The sequence below is a fragment of the Manis pentadactyla genome, chromosome 11 (assembly GCF_030020395.1).
Source record: "Manis pentadactyla isolate mManPen7 chromosome 11, mManPen7.hap1, whole genome shotgun sequence".
NCBI lineage: Eukaryota > Metazoa > Chordata > Mammalia > Pholidota > Manidae > Manis > Manis pentadactyla.
The window spans coordinates 100,053,666-100,070,264 of NC_080029.1; the positions used below are offsets into that span (position 1 = coordinate 100,053,666).

General features: G+C 44.2%; 1 protein-coding gene across 1 annotated transcript in view; it reads right to left on the bottom strand.

The window, feature by feature from the left end:
• LOC118928488 (aromatase) overlaps positions 1-16,170 on the bottom strand; it is a 28,517-nt gene extending 12,347 nt beyond the window's left edge. The window contains exons 1-3 of the mRNA XM_036917785.2: positions 15,998-16,170; positions 10,993-11,143; positions 629-783 (exon numbers count right to left, since the gene is read on the bottom strand). Coding sequence (XP_036773680.2) covers positions 629-783; positions 10,993-11,143; positions 15,998-16,142 — 451 coding nt within the window. The 5' untranslated portion in view covers positions 16,143-16,170. The remainder of the gene's footprint in view (positions 1-628; positions 784-10,992; positions 11,144-15,997) is intronic.
• Positions 16,171-16,599: the final 429 nt, after the last annotated feature.

Genomic DNA, 16,599 nt, shown 5'->3' on the forward strand with positions numbered 1-16,599 from the left:
TCTTTCCATTAATCCATTCTGCAATTTTGTTAGGCATAAGAGAATTGATCTGCCTCAACATGAGTAGTAGGCAGCATAATAGCCCCCTAAAATTGTCCAGAACTGAGAAGGACTAAAATTCTTTAATTTTATTTACAGATTACTTTCTGTTTAAGACCTGGGATGTCAGTCAATGAGCAAACATATCATTTAGCTATGTTTAAATCAAATTTACAGCTGAAACACTAAAGTATTAGTTGAAATGATCCTAAGTACAGAGCTCCGCCTCTTCTTGACATCCATGAAATTGCTTTATGTAACAACAGGAGGAATAGAATTTGTGGTAGTTAAAAATGTAGACTCCTGGACCACCATTTACTCATGTTGGAACCTTGGGCTACTTACTTAACCTCTTTATGCCTCAGTTTTCTCATTTGTAAAATGCAGGTGATAAAAGTATTTGCCACATGGGGTTGCTGTGGGATTAAAATATCAAGGGCTTAGACTGGTGCTTACTATATAGTAAATGTATAATGAATGTTAGCTCTTATTACTTCAAAACTGTGAAGCAACAGAATTTAAAAATGATTTTTTTTTAAAAAGTACATTCATAGACAAAAGAGCAGACTATAACCAGGCATCTGATTACCTTTTATAAAGAAAGGTCGAACAGCTTTCCAGAGGGCTGGATTGTTGTTAAATATGATGCCATTTTCGTGCATGCCGATGCACTGCAACCCCAGTTTGCTGCCAAATCGGGAGACGTAGTGATCGTGCTTCATTACATGGAACATACCTGAGGACCTGCAGGGAAAGCAAACCTTGGTGTTAATTTGTTAGGGTCAAGAGAACTCACGGTGATGGTTTTGATGACCAGGTGGCTCTCTTAGTGCATTCATGTTGCTCTAAATGCAGTGCGTGATTTCCAATATTCAGGGTGAATAAACATTTCTGTTCACATAAGAACATCTCACTACTGTTGAAACATTTCTACCTACTAACTCCCTATTTTAGCATCATGAAAGATAAAACACACACACACACACACACACACCCCACTCCTTATTTCCCTTTCTTTTCTAACCCCGTCGCCGAAGTGCTACCTGCTACTGGGGTTAGAGCTGCAAGGTTTTAGAACACTGACCTCTCCACACACCCCAGGCCCCCAGCTACCGTCCAGCCCCACTCCAGACAGTGCTGCCCATGCAGGAGTGAGTCTGGAATGGAGTGTCAGTGGAATTTCTAAGTTTTACCTCTTTAGTTTGCAACCAGCAATTCCACCTAGTAGTACCCATGCCAGAGTCTCTAATTAGGCCTTGTCCCTCCAGTGGGGTGTCATTCTGGTCTTGAAGGACCTCTCCTGTGCTCTCCTGGCCTGGGGCTTTGTGAGCTGGGTGGGGTCCCGAAGCCTGTCTGCGGTGGTGACTATCTTGGTGACAGGCTGCTATCTTGGGCCTCTGCATTCATGATACATCAGGGTTTTCAGGATCATCGAATTCTCCCAGGTTATTATTGTATATGGTGAGCCATTTAATAGCCCTCACTGTTCTGCCTCCAGCCCCACCACCGTGCCCAGCTTTTAAGGCCTTCAGCGATACTCAGGAGGAGGAGGCTGCCTCTGTCTCTCCCCTCCCCACCCACTTCCCCTTCCAGGAGCTGCTTCCGGCCGGCATATCCCACACCACTTGCGGCCTGATGAGGCACTGAGGGTTCTAAACAGTTAGGAAACTCTAGGTGATGAAGTCATAGGGGCTTACACATGTGAAGAGAACATTATCTTCTTGGGACAACAGTACAGATTTCTTCTGTAGAGGGAGATTCACTTTGTTGAGATGTTTTATTTAAACTGCTTAGAAGTTAGCCTATGGCATTGAAAGGCTAAATGGATAATTTAATTGCTTTAATCATCAAAAGGATAAAGGATAAAAGGATAATTATTATTTTCAGAATAAATGGTAGGGGTTTACTGGATGTTGGGTACAAGCAACATAAGGGAGGGCGGAGGGGAAAGATCTGGAATGAATGCTGCCTGTGAGGATTTGGGGAGGAGAGGACCCCTGGTGGAGTGCTCAGCCAAAACGGGGCTTTAGGAGAAAAGAAATGTGTTGGGAATTTATAAAGTTGAGAGCTGTGGAGTAGATGAAATAAATATTTTTCAACTACCAAGAGAAAAATTAAGTAATGCTGTGGGTGACTGCATTCCCTATGGGAAGGGGCTGAGGCCCGACAGGAGGTGAGTGCAGGGCTCGGAGGGAAGCAGGCTACCTGGACCGGGGCTGAGGGAGGGCTGTGGCCACAAACAGCGTGGGTTAGGGAACCCAAGTCAAAGATGGCACGTGCTAATAAGCTGTGCTGCTAACCCTCTGTACGGGGTGGGCAAGGTAGGTGGTGGGGCCGCAAAGCTGGGTGGGGTGGTGTCTGTCCGAGGACAGAGAGGATGATAAGCAGGACATGTGGTGTTTATGTGCCCGTTGTTTTCATAAATGCCAATATCGTATTGCAGGTATAGATCAGAAACAAACACCACTTGGAGAAATCAAATGTTTTCTAAATATCTAAAGGATATAGAAGAAAGTCAGAAAAGTGAAGATATATGGCAGATAAAACAGGATGGAAAGGAGGTACAGGCAGCCAGACCCTCGGATCCTCACCCACAGGGGTGCCTGGTTATGGTGAGTGAGTGAGGAAAGAGTTCGTGTCTCAACCACCTCCCTGTACAGTCCAGCCTTTTCGTGCATAAAGCTGGAGTGTGCAACCTCTGAGGCATGGGGCCCTCAACCATCCCTGCGCCGCTGAGTAGGAAAGAGATCAAGGTACATAGAGGACCACAGAGTTAATGCCAGGCACAAACAAGGTCTCCTTCATCAGTCACCCTCCGCCTGCCTACGCTAACGAAGCATGTCTAAGTACATACATTACCCGGGCTCCTCTCTGGGGTGCGGTAACAGGCTCTTCAGAATACAAGGTCTGTAATCATGTGTGGCTGCCATGGCCAAATGCAAATTCCCTTAGTAAAATGTAAACAGAGGCAGATTTACTTGTCTCCATAAATTCTTCTGCAACTTCAAGTAATTTCCACTTGAGTATACTCAAATCGATAACCATTTTTCTTGGAGATAATGAGAAAAACAGAACAGGGTTTGGGAATCAAAAAGGGGCAGAGTGGTTAGGAGAGAAGGAGTAGAGGTTTCCAGCAGGGCAACTATGGGGCACAGGAAGAAAGCTGAGTCAGGGCGATCTGCCATTGGTCTGCCTTTTGGCTGAGTTCACAGGGTAGGAGCCAGGCCATGTATAAAAGCTGCCACTGTGCATGCTCTGGTGGGGGGCTGCCACAGGCAGAGCTAAGGTGATGTGACCCTTGACTTTGGGGCTCGAGAACTAAATGGCCCAGGTCTGCTACGTAGGTTGAAATAGATCCCTTCGAGATTTTTCCATGTGAGGATTATAAATTATGCCACATCCCTGAGCTCAGAGTGGAGGCTGGAGTGGAGTTCAGAGGCACGGACCATAAAATTAGAAAGGGACCAAACATTTGAGCACAGGACTATAAATAAAATATGCCCATTATTTCAAGAAAGCAAAATATATTTATAAACATCTCGCTGGTATACTGTAAAGGAGGGATAAGCTGCATGTTTTTCTTGTGTGCAAGAGATAGAAGATGGAAAGTAACTGCATAGTGCCCAATTGTGCAAATTTTAGAAGCATAAAACATCATTGATATTATTTTTAGATGCTGTTTTTTTTTTTTGGTGAACTTAATTATCCAAGTTTTTGTATGTTCACTGCATCTTTGGTTCTTCCTCCCCCCAACTTCTCCACTGAAATTTTGTTTCTCTACTGCAAATTCTCATACTCTGGGGGTTTTCTGAACACATAACTCCCAAAGATGGAAGTGGCTGCCAGTATATGCAACTGGTTCTTACGCTGGGCTGGAGTGGTCTTAACACTTGCTTCTCACTCTCAAATGGACTCTCAGCTCCTAGAAGGATGACTCTGCCTTGATGAGGGGCCCCAGCTCATGCCTGTGGTCACACATTCCCATAGAAGACACTGGGCCAGAGGAGCCCTGCTCTGCTGAATAGATTAGGTTGTGGCTTAAGTATTAGCCAAACCCTCACAGATTCCATAGTCCTTTTAAATTTTAAAAGAAAGCCCTGAAATAATGGCATTGCCAAGAATGAAAACAGAATGTTATTATATAAGCAAACTATTTCCTTAATATCTATTTCAGGAAAAAAAAAATCTTATCTTCAAATTAAAATTCTCTCCATTAAGTCAATGTTCTCTTAATTTGATTCCAGGTAATATTCATCAAATGATCCTGGGCCTTTTTTGGACAAGTTTTCTTCTTCCTAGCAACAAAATCAAAAGCAAAAATCCAGATGCTCCTATTTGTAGTCCAGGGATTTAATTTGACCGAAACAGCTAAAATTTTATCCTGTATAGAAAAATCATGCTATAGAAAGGACTGAAATTCTTCTTATTGAACAGATCTCAGAACTCCAACTTTTCTTACCTTCCCTACCTCATTCTATAATTAAAGCAGAAAGGAAGTTTGTATACTCTTAGTTCACAAGTTTGTATCTAAAACATTTAAGTGCTTAGAACTTAAAGCAGAACACTATTTTTTTTACTCTGACCCTGGAGATTTTGTATCTTGCATTAACCACACTGGCTTGTCCATTTTATTTTGAGGAATTACTAATCAAGTTAAAAGAGAGAACATGAAACCCCGAACTGTGAGCTAACTTTAAAAATCAATATGTCTGTAGGGGGCGCCAACATCTCAGTTATTTTGAGTTAGAGGCTCAGACTTGGCAAGGCAGAAACGTGACAGCAAGTGAAGCCTGACTGGCGGCTGCTGAGCAATTTAAAACAGGGCCTTTTTTAGGCAAAGGTAGGCTGGCTTTCTAACCAGAGCAAATTGGGAAAGTGAAGAGCTAGGGCCCCCAGCCCAGAGCTCTCTGGGCAGTCAGGACACCGGTAGAGACCTGGCCGTTGCCCTGTGGGCCGGCCTGTGGCCTCGTTGAGGGAGGTGTACCACTTACTGCCTGGGAGAATGAGGATTTCTCACCTCTTAAGAGAAGCCAGGCAAGTTTCCAACCTCAGAAAGGACAGTGGGTAGCGTATGTTGGTTATTGGGGTCATTGTTCTCCTTTAAATATGACTGAAGTCAAACGACATCTCCAAAGATGGCAAATCTATCATCTATTCAAAATGAAAAGTGGCCAGGTAGTTAGCCTCAGAAGCTACTTGGGTTCTCAGGTGGTGAGGAGGAAGCCACCCTCCAGTTCTGAATTTAAAGAATGCACACATCTGTGCCAGGGTCAAGAGTTACGAGCGCTAGAAATATGGAGAAGATGATTAATGGAGTAATCGGTACCAAACATTGTGAAAAACACTTGCCTTGTGTAGGCCTGTTTGGTGCCTGACTCTCGGGCTCCAACAGTCTTACTGCCTTCTCACTGTCCTTCGCCCCTCTAACATCCTCACTTACCCAGCTGAAATTCTGGGGTCACCGCAAGAGCAAAACAATCTTTATAATGGAGACATCTGAGTGTAACTCCCCTAACCAAGCCATCAAATTTAGCATCACTAATAGTGGGACCACTTTTCCTTGTCTCCTGATAGGATGCAACGTGAAGTGCCTGGTACAACCCGGAAAATATTACAAAAATCAGGCTGAATATAAATGGGCCCTAAGGCTTAATTTTCAGTTTATAAGAAATACAAGGAACAAGGAAATAGGTTACATGACACCATAATGAAATGAGAGAAATTTGCAATGTGGGACAGTCTATGAGACAATGACCTGGGCTCTTCAAAAGGTCACTGTCATGGGGGAAAGTGGGAGGGTGGCTGTTTCAACTTTCTTGTTCATTTGAACATTTTCTTTGTAAAAAGTTGAAAAAATATTTTATTGTCAGTCTTTAATATCACCCCCTTTCATGCATCTTCAACTTCTACCCTCTCCTTATTTTGTCATAGTTACCTCAACCCTGGCCAAATCCAACTCAACTTACTCTTTTCTTGCTTCTAGCTGCACCATACATGCACATGGGCACATATATGCACCACACACACACACATGCATGCACACGCACACTGGTGGGTCTCCATTAAATTCACGTGGACCCTTAGTGCAGTTGGCAGTTTAACCACCTTTCTGTAGTGCATTCACTCTCTCTCTTAGATGATTATTTCCCACATCCTCTCTCCTCAAAGGTTCCACTTCCACCCTCCACAGTCTCAGCTAAAGATTGTATTTCCTATTTTACTATGAAAAAAGAGACAACTAGAATCTCCGCAAGCTCCGTTCACTAGATCTGGGCCCATACAGTCAACTTCCCTTCCAGATACTGTGCATGAACTTCCATCTCCCCGTTCCAGGCCAACTCCACCTGTCACCCAGACCCCCTTCTCACCCAGCACACTCCTCCTTTCTCCTCCGTCAATAGTTTTCCTCTGTAATTCATCATTGCCATCACAACAGACGTGATGTAATTTCTCCCATCTTAACAAAAACTCCTTGAACCACATATCACTTCCTAGCTCTCTTTTATTTCTCTGCCACTTTTATGACAAATTCTTGGGAAGAGTCATCTATATCTGCTGCCTCTGGTTCCTCTCCCCCATTCTCTGCTACGGTCAGATTTTGCCCCCATCCCTCCATTGAATTGCTTGCTAAGGGCACCCATGACCTCTGTTGCTAAATGCAATGCTGAAATCTCACGTGCACTCCCATCCAACCACTCTATTTGGAATGGTTGACAATTCCATCCTCCCTGAGATGCATTCATCACCTGGCTTTCAGACCACCCCACTCTACTGGTTTTCCCTTCTCTAGCTGTCCTTGTCAGCCTCCTTTACCAGTTTTTGACTACGGTGGAAGGTCTGAAAGCTCAGACATCCACTCTGCTGCCCACTAGGCTTGTCGAGTCAAAATACCCACAGTGGAATTCTGACTCCTCCCTATCCCAAACTTGCTCCACCTGCTTGGGTAATGATATCCTCATTTTCCCAGGTATCCAAGGCAGGAACTGCTACCACCACGACTCTCACACAACATCCAATCTGTCAGCACTAATTGGCTTTGTCTTCAGAGTATGCCCAGAGTTGCACTGCATCATCTTATCACCTGTACTTCTCCCACCTGGACCAGCCACCATCATCTCTTGCCTAACTCCTATCTCTGCATTCATCCTTTATGCCCTTAGTACCTATTCTCATCAGAGAAGCTAGACTAATTCTGCTGAAACTAATTCTTCTGCTCAACCTCTTAAATAGCCTCCCATTGCATGCAGGGCAAAAGCCAGTGCTCTTACAATGGCCTGCAAGGCTCAGTGACTGGGTCTCCTATTGTCTCTCTAATATCATCTCCACAATTCTTCCACTGGCCACAGAGTATCCTGGTGTTCCTTGAACATTTAAGACAGGCTCTTACCTCAGTGCCTTTATACTTGCTGTTCCTTCTTCCTGGATTGCTTTACCTCTAGATATCTGCATGACTCATTCCCTCACCTCCTTTAGATCTTTATTCAAATGTTGTTTTCTTAGGGAAGACTGTGTCCACCACCTGTTTACCATTGCACTTCTATCCCCGCAACTGGCCCTCTCCATTCTCCTTCCCTAATTTAGTTCTCTGTATAACACAAATCTACCTGATAATAGTGTAAGCAGCCATCCTGGTTTGCCTGGGACTGTCCTAGTTTTAGCATTAAGAGTCCCACATGCTGGGAAGCCACCTACTCCCAGGCAAATCAGGACAGTTGGTCACCCTACTGATATATGTTTTCCTTGTTTATTGTTGGTACAGTGACAGTATAACAATATACTTCTCCATAGGGATTTTTGGTGATTCGTTCACTGTATCTGGTATATATAAGTTCTCAATAAATGTTTATTTAATGAATGAATGGAGAGCCAATAATGACTACAGTAAGTTAGTATCATCCAGTGCTTAGTATATAGTAAATGTTCAATAAATGTTATATTGAAAGAATAAATGAATTCCCTATAACTTTATACATGATTAAAACAGATATACAAATAACCCTAATTAGTATGTTAATTACTAACAGATGTGTAAATAAGACTAACTTAACATGTTAATTGCTAATTCACCCTGTTTTTTTGTATTCATGACAAAAACTAATATATATGCTGGACATAGAGTGTCATGCACAAGTCTGAAGACCATCATTAATTTAGGCCTTACCTGGCAGGGAGTCATGCATTTACCTGCAGATGACCAGAGGGACCTGCCCCCAAAACCCCGAGTTGCTCAGGCAACCTCCTGCGGCACCCAGGCCTCTGATGCCCACCCAGCCCCCAGAAGCTCTGCGGCCCCCACCACTGCGGGGCTAAACTGGTTGGAAAAGTTGGGCTACAATTTCTACAGTTTAAATGACTACAGTTCTCAAAACTTTTCAAAATAAAAAAATCTGACAAACTATTCAAATAAAAATAAGAAGCTTTCTGAGGTCCAATGGGGTCTTTTCAAGAGGTACAGGTAGTTCTGGAAGGACCTGAAGAGCAGGCAAGGGAAGGCGACGGGGACAAACACGTCCTATTTCCAAGGGGAGCTCAGCCCTGCACAACAAAACTGAGTGGCTGGGAGGCAATTAAAGAGAACACGGAGGCTCCAACCAGTGAAAAGCCTGAGAGGACAGGAGAGAAAGGCAGCGGCAGCTGGGGGAAGGGTGGGAGGGGGTACATGCCTGTCTCCAGGGAGCATCAGCACCTGACCTGGTCAGGGTCACAAGGTCACTTTCCTACTTAAGACAGTGGAGTGGTCCGTGCCACCCTGCACTGTCATGAGGATCCTGCTTCAGGACCTGGCTCTGGTCTTCCAGGAATGTATCTGGGGACCTGCGGGTGACTTCTGCTCCAGTTCTGGTCCCATCTCCCAGGCATCATTCTTCAGTCCACTTCTAATCTTACACTACTACCGCCTGAGTTAGATTTGGGGGTAAGAGTGAGACAGAACCTCTCCAGCCCTGCTAAGCTGTTTCCCGAACCCCAGGGAAGGTCCCCCTGTCCTGGAAGCTTCTTTCCTTCTCTCCTTTCTCAAGCCCAATAACACACTGGAGTCACCTGGGAAGCTCTGAACACTACTGATGCCTGTACCCCATTCCCAGAGAGTCTAGAAGCTGGGGTGTGGCTGTGGCATTGGGGTTTTTAAAAGCTCCCTGAGAGACTTGGATGTGCAGCCAGGGTGAGAAGCAGCGCTCTTGATTCTGAACTGCAGGCAGACATCCTTTTGGCTTAATAACCTGTGTGTCTGCTGAGGGGAGTAGGTGACAGGGAAGGCAGGTGCTGACTTGAACAGGTCGGAAGGCAACTGGCCATGCTGGGGATGGAAGAACGGGAGAGATTGTCCAGCACCCCCATGTCCAAATGACATCAGTCACAGGACATGTTTGAGACTGCCATCAGTTGCAAAAGTGAGTAAAGTATTGATTTTTAAAATGAGAACATAACAAATCCACTTAAATTTGCTGATCAGAGCTTGGTAGCCTAAGAGAAGTAAAATCCAAGCATCAGGATGGTCTAGCAGCTAAGCAGCGATTCTCACACTTGAGCCTGCCTGGGCATCACTGGAGGGCTTGGGAAAGCATCACTGGGCCTGACCCCCAGGTGTCCTATTTAGTGGGCAGGGTGGTACCCCACAATGTGCATTTCCCAGGTGTGTTGATGCTGCTGGTTGAGTGACCACATTTTGAGAACCACTGCATTAGAGTGTTTCACAATAAGCCTAATGAAATGATATTTCCATGGCAGCTATTTATGCTTAGTTGTATAAATATGGTCTGCCTTCGCTAACCTTTAAAGTGCTACAATACCAAGCTGAATGAAACAGAAAAAAAAAAAAAATGAAAACTGAGGTGTTAGATGGGTCCAAAATAACATTACGGGATCGTTTGAAATACTTGGAAGGATAACACATTTCCCCCACCACCCCACTCCCTTCTTCCAGGTATTTGGTTCAAAGAATTGGGCTTTGAGGATACCATGGTTATTTTATGAAATGTATGTAAGGTTGGCCTGAAAGAAACCAATGTAGTTCCCAGCAACCCTTCACTTACTTCTGAGCAGTGGTCTATGTGTTTGAACAAATAATTCTAATAAGTCAGTAAAAGACCCTGATCAATCTTAGTTTGTGGGTAAAGCTCTGTCAGGGATTGTAAATATAAAAACTCATTAATGAGACAGGATAGTTTTGCTAAAAATCTAGTAAATATAGCTGAAAGCCTAGTGAAATATGCTCTTTGAAATTCTCCATTTTCTATGATCAGTAAGAAAACCAGTATTTCACAAAGCTAGCTCTTCACAGTCTATCCCTATTTGATTAACCCTGGAGTGAAAACAATCTGCTAAAATTATCCAGAAAATATAACAACAGGAGGGCACCATTTATCTTAATAGACAATATTGTTCCTGATTTATTTAAGACTGTTCAAACTGAGACACTGGCTCAGAGCCGAAAGTAGGATAGGAGCATGTGAATGGCCTCTCTTCTCTGTCATTTGCCCTCCGAGAGGTGTTCAGTAGCCTGGCATTAGAAATGCATTAGCTAACTGGGATAGTCAGATTTCTTTGTCTCAGGTCTTTTTCATTTTGTTTTGTTTTAAAATCCTTACTTGGAGAGAGAAAACCAAAATCTTAGCAAAGGAGAAAAGATAATGCCTCTCCCTAAAGTATCTTGTTTCAAACCAAACCATCTGGGTTCTAAGTGTCTACATTCACTACTCAGAGAGATTTTGAATCATCTCCCAACTCTCCAGAATTCTTTATCTATGCATCTCTGGCTTCAGGCCAAGCCTGGTTACTCCACTTGTCTAGTGTTAGGTTTTCAGTGGGGAATTGCTCACCTTTGTTTAAGTTGCACAAGCAGAGCCTTAGAAACAAAGATGTCAAGATATTAAAATATGTTAGTCTGTTTTTTTTTTATAGAAAATACCCCAGCCTTGATTTCCAAAATATGTCTGAGATTATGAACAGACTCACTTGCTAATAATGAGTGTTTCCTCTCCGCATACCCAGACTCTCATGAACTCTCCATACATCTTGTTATAGTAGTTGCAGGCGCTGCCGATCCCCATCCGCAGGAACCTCCAGTGGGAAATGAGGGGCCCAATTCCCATACAGTAGCCGGGCCCTAGGAAAGTCATCGGATCACAGTCAGAATTGTAGCAATGCCCAAAAAAAGCGACTGCTTTAGGTTACAGCTCTTGTTCTTTTATACTTTTAAATCTAAATGTTCTTTAACATTTTCTGATGTATATCTGTTACTAAAAGAAAAAAAAGATTTAAAAACAAGCTCAACACAGGGCTCTTCACCCCTCTATAAGTAAAAAACAGCTCAGTGTCTGCACCACACTTGTTCCATTTGGTCCCAGCCATTACCGTCTGAATGACCCCGGGTGTGGTTATATGTTTTTCTTGCCATGTTAAATGATGTCAATGGGTTTCAGATGCAGGTCAATCAGTCCATCTAGTTATAAGCAAGGAAGCCAGGAGGAATGACATGCTGACAGATCTGGTTGGCTGCCTGGTACTGCATGAAACTTTTTGGTCTGAATGCCTCGGTTGGCAGAATGGGTAGTTAGAATTAGGTTGTAACTTTTGGTGCACTTTAATCTTTTCAGCTGAGAGGAACATGATCTGCAAAGACAATGTCCAAAGAATAACCATTTCTCTTTTTTCCTTCAAGAAGGACTCAGTTTAAGAATCTTAAGCTAAATCTCACTAGGCAAAAATAAGCAAAGAATTGAGGAAATTAGGCAGTGAGTCTGATCAGTGTCTAGACTACAGTTTGAGTCCAGTGTTGTCGCCTCACTCAAGATCGGTGGCCGCGACCCTATATAGACAATGGCAGAACAGTAAAAAACAAGAACGCAGTGAAACACTGGGGCATTTGCTGTTGCTTATATCAGAGAGCAAACTTGATAGCTTGATTTTACCAATGGTGGCAAAGTGTCAGATAAAAACCTTTTGGAATGGTTTTAAGAGTTTTATTGTTAAGTAGTTGCTTTTCTAAGTCTTTCTCCTTTAATTCCCTTCTGGCAGTGAAATAGTTATGAAGCTGAAATTCACACAACTATGTGAGATAGTACTCTCACAACATGGGCAAGAATTGTGTAATAATTTAGATAACCTAAGCTTTGGCTTGAATCATCTAAATTGGATGTTTAGTCCCAAATTTGGCAAACAAGATTCAGTCCTTAACTTTGCAATAGTTGTGTTAATGTGGACAAGACTGTCAGCTTTTTTTTCCTTTGAAAGTAAAGGCCTTTGTTCACATCTGTAGAAGATGGTATGATGAATAAAACTAGGTCCCCATAAGGGCCCTGGGCAGGAGAGAAGAGTGTATGGGGAAAAGCACAGCATCAAACAACTAGAACACAATGCGATCCTTTCCTTTACATGTATATTTACATATTTATAGTTGGAGTGAAGAATGCTCTAGGAGCAAAGAAACTTTGGTAGGATATTAGGGAAATATTCTGGTTGCAGCTGCATTAAATGCTCTCGGCTTCTCAGACTTGGGAATGCTTATCTAGGCACGCAGTGATTACAGGATGCTCTATCACCCCCTGAGAGGGGCAGTAAATACTTCACTGTGCTTTTGTACGGTCTCCATGAAGCCAACAGCTGGGACCTCTCCCCCACTGGCCTAATCAAGAGCCGCTGCATTCCACGCTAGGTAAACACCCGAGAGAAACCTGTGCACATGGATCCTCACAACAGCCCGGTTATGCTGTCCCTCAGTAGTAGAACCAATTTTCAAACCATGAGATGTCCTAGTAACTGCGTACCATCTGAACTGTAGCTGCATGCCCCAACGTGGACGAGTCTTACAAGCACAATATTGAGCTAAAGAAGCAAGGGAGAAGGGAATAAGTAATGTAGAATTCGATTGCTAAGACATTTAAAATCAAGCAAAATGAACCTGTATGTTTAGGAATGGGAAATTAGGTGGCAAAACCATAAAAACAGGGGAGTTTGTGAGTTTGTCATGAAATAGAAGTGTTTACCTCTGGGGTCGAGAGATAGAGGATGTGATTGAAAAGGCACCAGAGACGTTTCTGGGATGCCGCTAATGACTTATTTCTAGTCCTGGACTGTGATGACATATTTATTTGTGCCCTTTTCTGTGAGATAGCTTTGTGAGTAAAAGGGAAATGTGTTGCCATGTCCTTTTCCCAGTGCCCCACTCCAGGGATGTGGTTCCCCGGAGCAGAGGGAGGCAGGGAGAGGGCCCATTTGGAAGGTTGGGCATAGCTGTGCATCCTTGGGAAAGGAGGGCTACCAGGAGCCAGGTACCTGTGAGTCCTGGACAGAGATCAGTGAACTTGGGGCAATTTCCCAGAGTTAAAACTTACAAAACCCCCAAATAGGAATGACTCTCTTCTCCCCTAGACTGTCCCACCCGTCCCTGGCACAAAGTCATCTGCTTGTGTGTGTCAACTTTGCATAGCACTTGGCTCCCTGCCTCCCTAGAACCTGACATAGCAGGGCCTCACAGGAAAACGTATTTTGGTTGGAGAAGCTTAGATCTGAGTCCTGGTTTCATCAATTACTAGCTGCGTGACATCTACTCTCTTTAAATCTCAGTGTCTTTGTCTGTAAAATAAGCATAAACACACCTGTCTCACCAGAGTGCTGTGAGGGTCAAAGTGAAAATGGGTGTGAAACGGCTTTGAAAATTTTAACTTACATAAAGGCTTTAATCTTTACACCGTCTTAAGTTTCCTTTGGCATTCGCTGACCCTGAGCTTCCCTGAACCTGTAAAACCAAGAACCCAGAGAGCCAGGGATTCAAAGGCACCAGCGAAAGGAGTTGGGAAGTATCAGTCAGCAGGAACCCCGGTAAGGCCCACTCCCTCACCATGCCTTCCCCAGCCAGGAACCCCCGGCTGTCTGTCTGGGCCGTGAGAGCACTGTGACCAGACCTCACATTTTCAGAGGGAAAGCATGGACTGCTTGCTCCCTGGCCAGCAAAATGATCATCTGCCTGTGATTTAGGGCTCCCTGGCTGCCCCCCCCCCCCACCAACCCCACCTTCCTTCCAGCTGAGATGCTGACAAGCCATTTCTGCCTCTGGACATTAACCCCTCACATGTAAAATGGGCACATGGAACTCTGTGGTTTCTCACACTTGCCATAAGGGCGTGCCTGGGCAAGGCAGCTAGCCTCTCTGGGGCTCCATCTCCCGTCTGTCAAATGAAGGGGTTGGGCTCATATCCATGGCTTGCAACCCAGGAGTTAAAAAAATATATATCAACACAGGGGTCATACTTCAGACCAGGCTGAGAGGCTGAGAACCACAGTACCATGTAACCTAACCAGCCTTGGATGAGAGCATGATGTCCCAGGTCCAGCAGTGGTGGGCAGGGTGAGCTGCCCCGCTGGGCTCCGGGTCTAGAGCTTTAGGGAAGCCAGTTCCCCCTTCTGCTTCCTAAAGGCTGCCCTCACTCAAAGGTCCCGGGGAGCTCTCCCACCACTGCAGGAGGAACATCTCAGTGATGGGGGGCGGAGGAGGGGCCATGGGGAGTGCTTGTCACAAACTGTCCACCTCACTCCCACCGCTCAGGGACCCTGACCTGGGACCCCACTGTGGAGGTGAAATCCAGTGAGGAAGGGGCACTGGTGGGGAAAGGGTTCATGTTAAAGACCATGTAAGAGTCTTCCCTCAGACCCCATCAGGGAGTGGAGAACAAAATTAACTAAGCATGCCATTAAATTGTTCCTTAAAGTATCCTAAAATTCGAGCCTGAATCAGACAGAGAAACAGCAGTTCCCTGGCAATTTTTAAAGAATCAATGGGGGAGGGGTTGGGGTAGGTGGGGGAAATAGGTAGAGCAGATAGAGGCTGCATTAAATGGACAGAATCCCAATTGTAATGTAAGTCACGGGGATGAAAGTACAGCATAGAGAATATAGTCAATAATTCTGTAACATCTTTCTGTCTTGAGAGATAGTGACTACACTATTTGGGGTGGGAACCTAACAATGTAGATAACTGTAGAATCATTATGTTGTGTACTTGAAGCCAATGTAATATTGTTTATAAGCTATACTTCAATAAAACATAAATAAAAATAAAATAAAGAATGCAGACACAGGGCTCTTTGCCCCAGCCCCACACTCCCACTCTAAACCACGCCGTGACGAGGCCCAGCACACTTAAAGTGTGTATTGACCACGCTCTTGAAATAAAGCCATGTTGGATCTCTCCTGGGACTGGGGACAGATGCCTGCCGTGAGGAGCTTGTGCTGAAAACTCAAGAAACAACCTGATAGTTCTGATAATTCCGAATTAATCCAATAGTGCGGAGTGGTGGGGGTTTCTACTGGGATTATCTGGATAATTAGACTCTACTTTTGATTGACCCGCAGACCTTGTTGAAGAGTCTATCAGTTATGATGTGCCAAGGGATCTGTGGGTCCCTGTTCTTCTCCCATTGCCCAGATCCCATCCGGGCATTAGGGTGGTCATGCCACCTTCACTCCTACCCCAGGTGTGAAAGAAAATGAAGAGGAGGATGATAAGGAGAAGGAATCAGTTCAAGAAAGGGGGAGGGCAGAAGGCATGGATAAGGCAAAGTGGGAGGGAGAAGGAAACGAGCACAGAAGGCATTCCAGACACATTTTTACCTCCAGAACAAAAGTGGAATGAATTTGAATAAAAACAAAAAATTAAACAAACAAAACACCTCTAATTCTGCTTTGCTCCAACCCATCTAAATATACCTTACAAGATACTTGTGCCAAGTCTACTTTACCAAAGCAAAGTGCAGACTGGAAGGGATTTTCTAAGATATTTTTTAAATGCTTTCATTTAAAATGTGTACACAATTGGTATAAAAATCTGTTCACATTGCAATGGGCTTCAGCCATCTCCCTAGGTTTGCTCTTTGTCCTTCTGCAAAAATTTCTTTACCCTCATGGACCAAATTCTCAAGTAAACTGCTTCTTCCTTAGCTAGGTAACCAAATGACTGACTGACCTGGTATGGAGGTTGAATCCTTGTAATTCCAAACCAAGATTAGAAAGCCAGTGAGCAGCAGGACTGGCATGGCGGCAACTGGCACAACTTCGGACACCATGCTGGTGATGTTATAATGCGTTGGGTTCAGCATTTCCAAAACCATCTTGTGTTCTTTAGTCTCAGGGGAAGCAGTTTAAAGTCCTGCAGAAATCAGAGGGGCAGAAAACTTAGAGAATCCTCCACAAGGGACATCTAGGACTCCCCTTGCTTCAGAGGATACTGTACTGTAGAGTCTGGCGTGCTGTTTTATAATGTGATTGGACACCTAGACAAGACAAATTTGTGGTTACAAGTCAAAACAAGCAAGCCCAAGGGAGGTCTTTTGGCTTGAATGCAGCATTTCTGACCTTGCTAGAGTCTCAGGTTCATTTGGACGCTTGGTATGATAGAACCTTATCATCTTGCCCTTGAGTGGGTAGAGTGACTGAATTCACAATTGAGAGGCACATTTCTTACCAAAATACAAGCAAATGGAGCTCACTTCCAAGGTGGAGTCATTCTGTGACTTCATCAGCAGATATTGTTTAGGCAGTCCTTTTTCCCTTGAGGCCAAATCAATT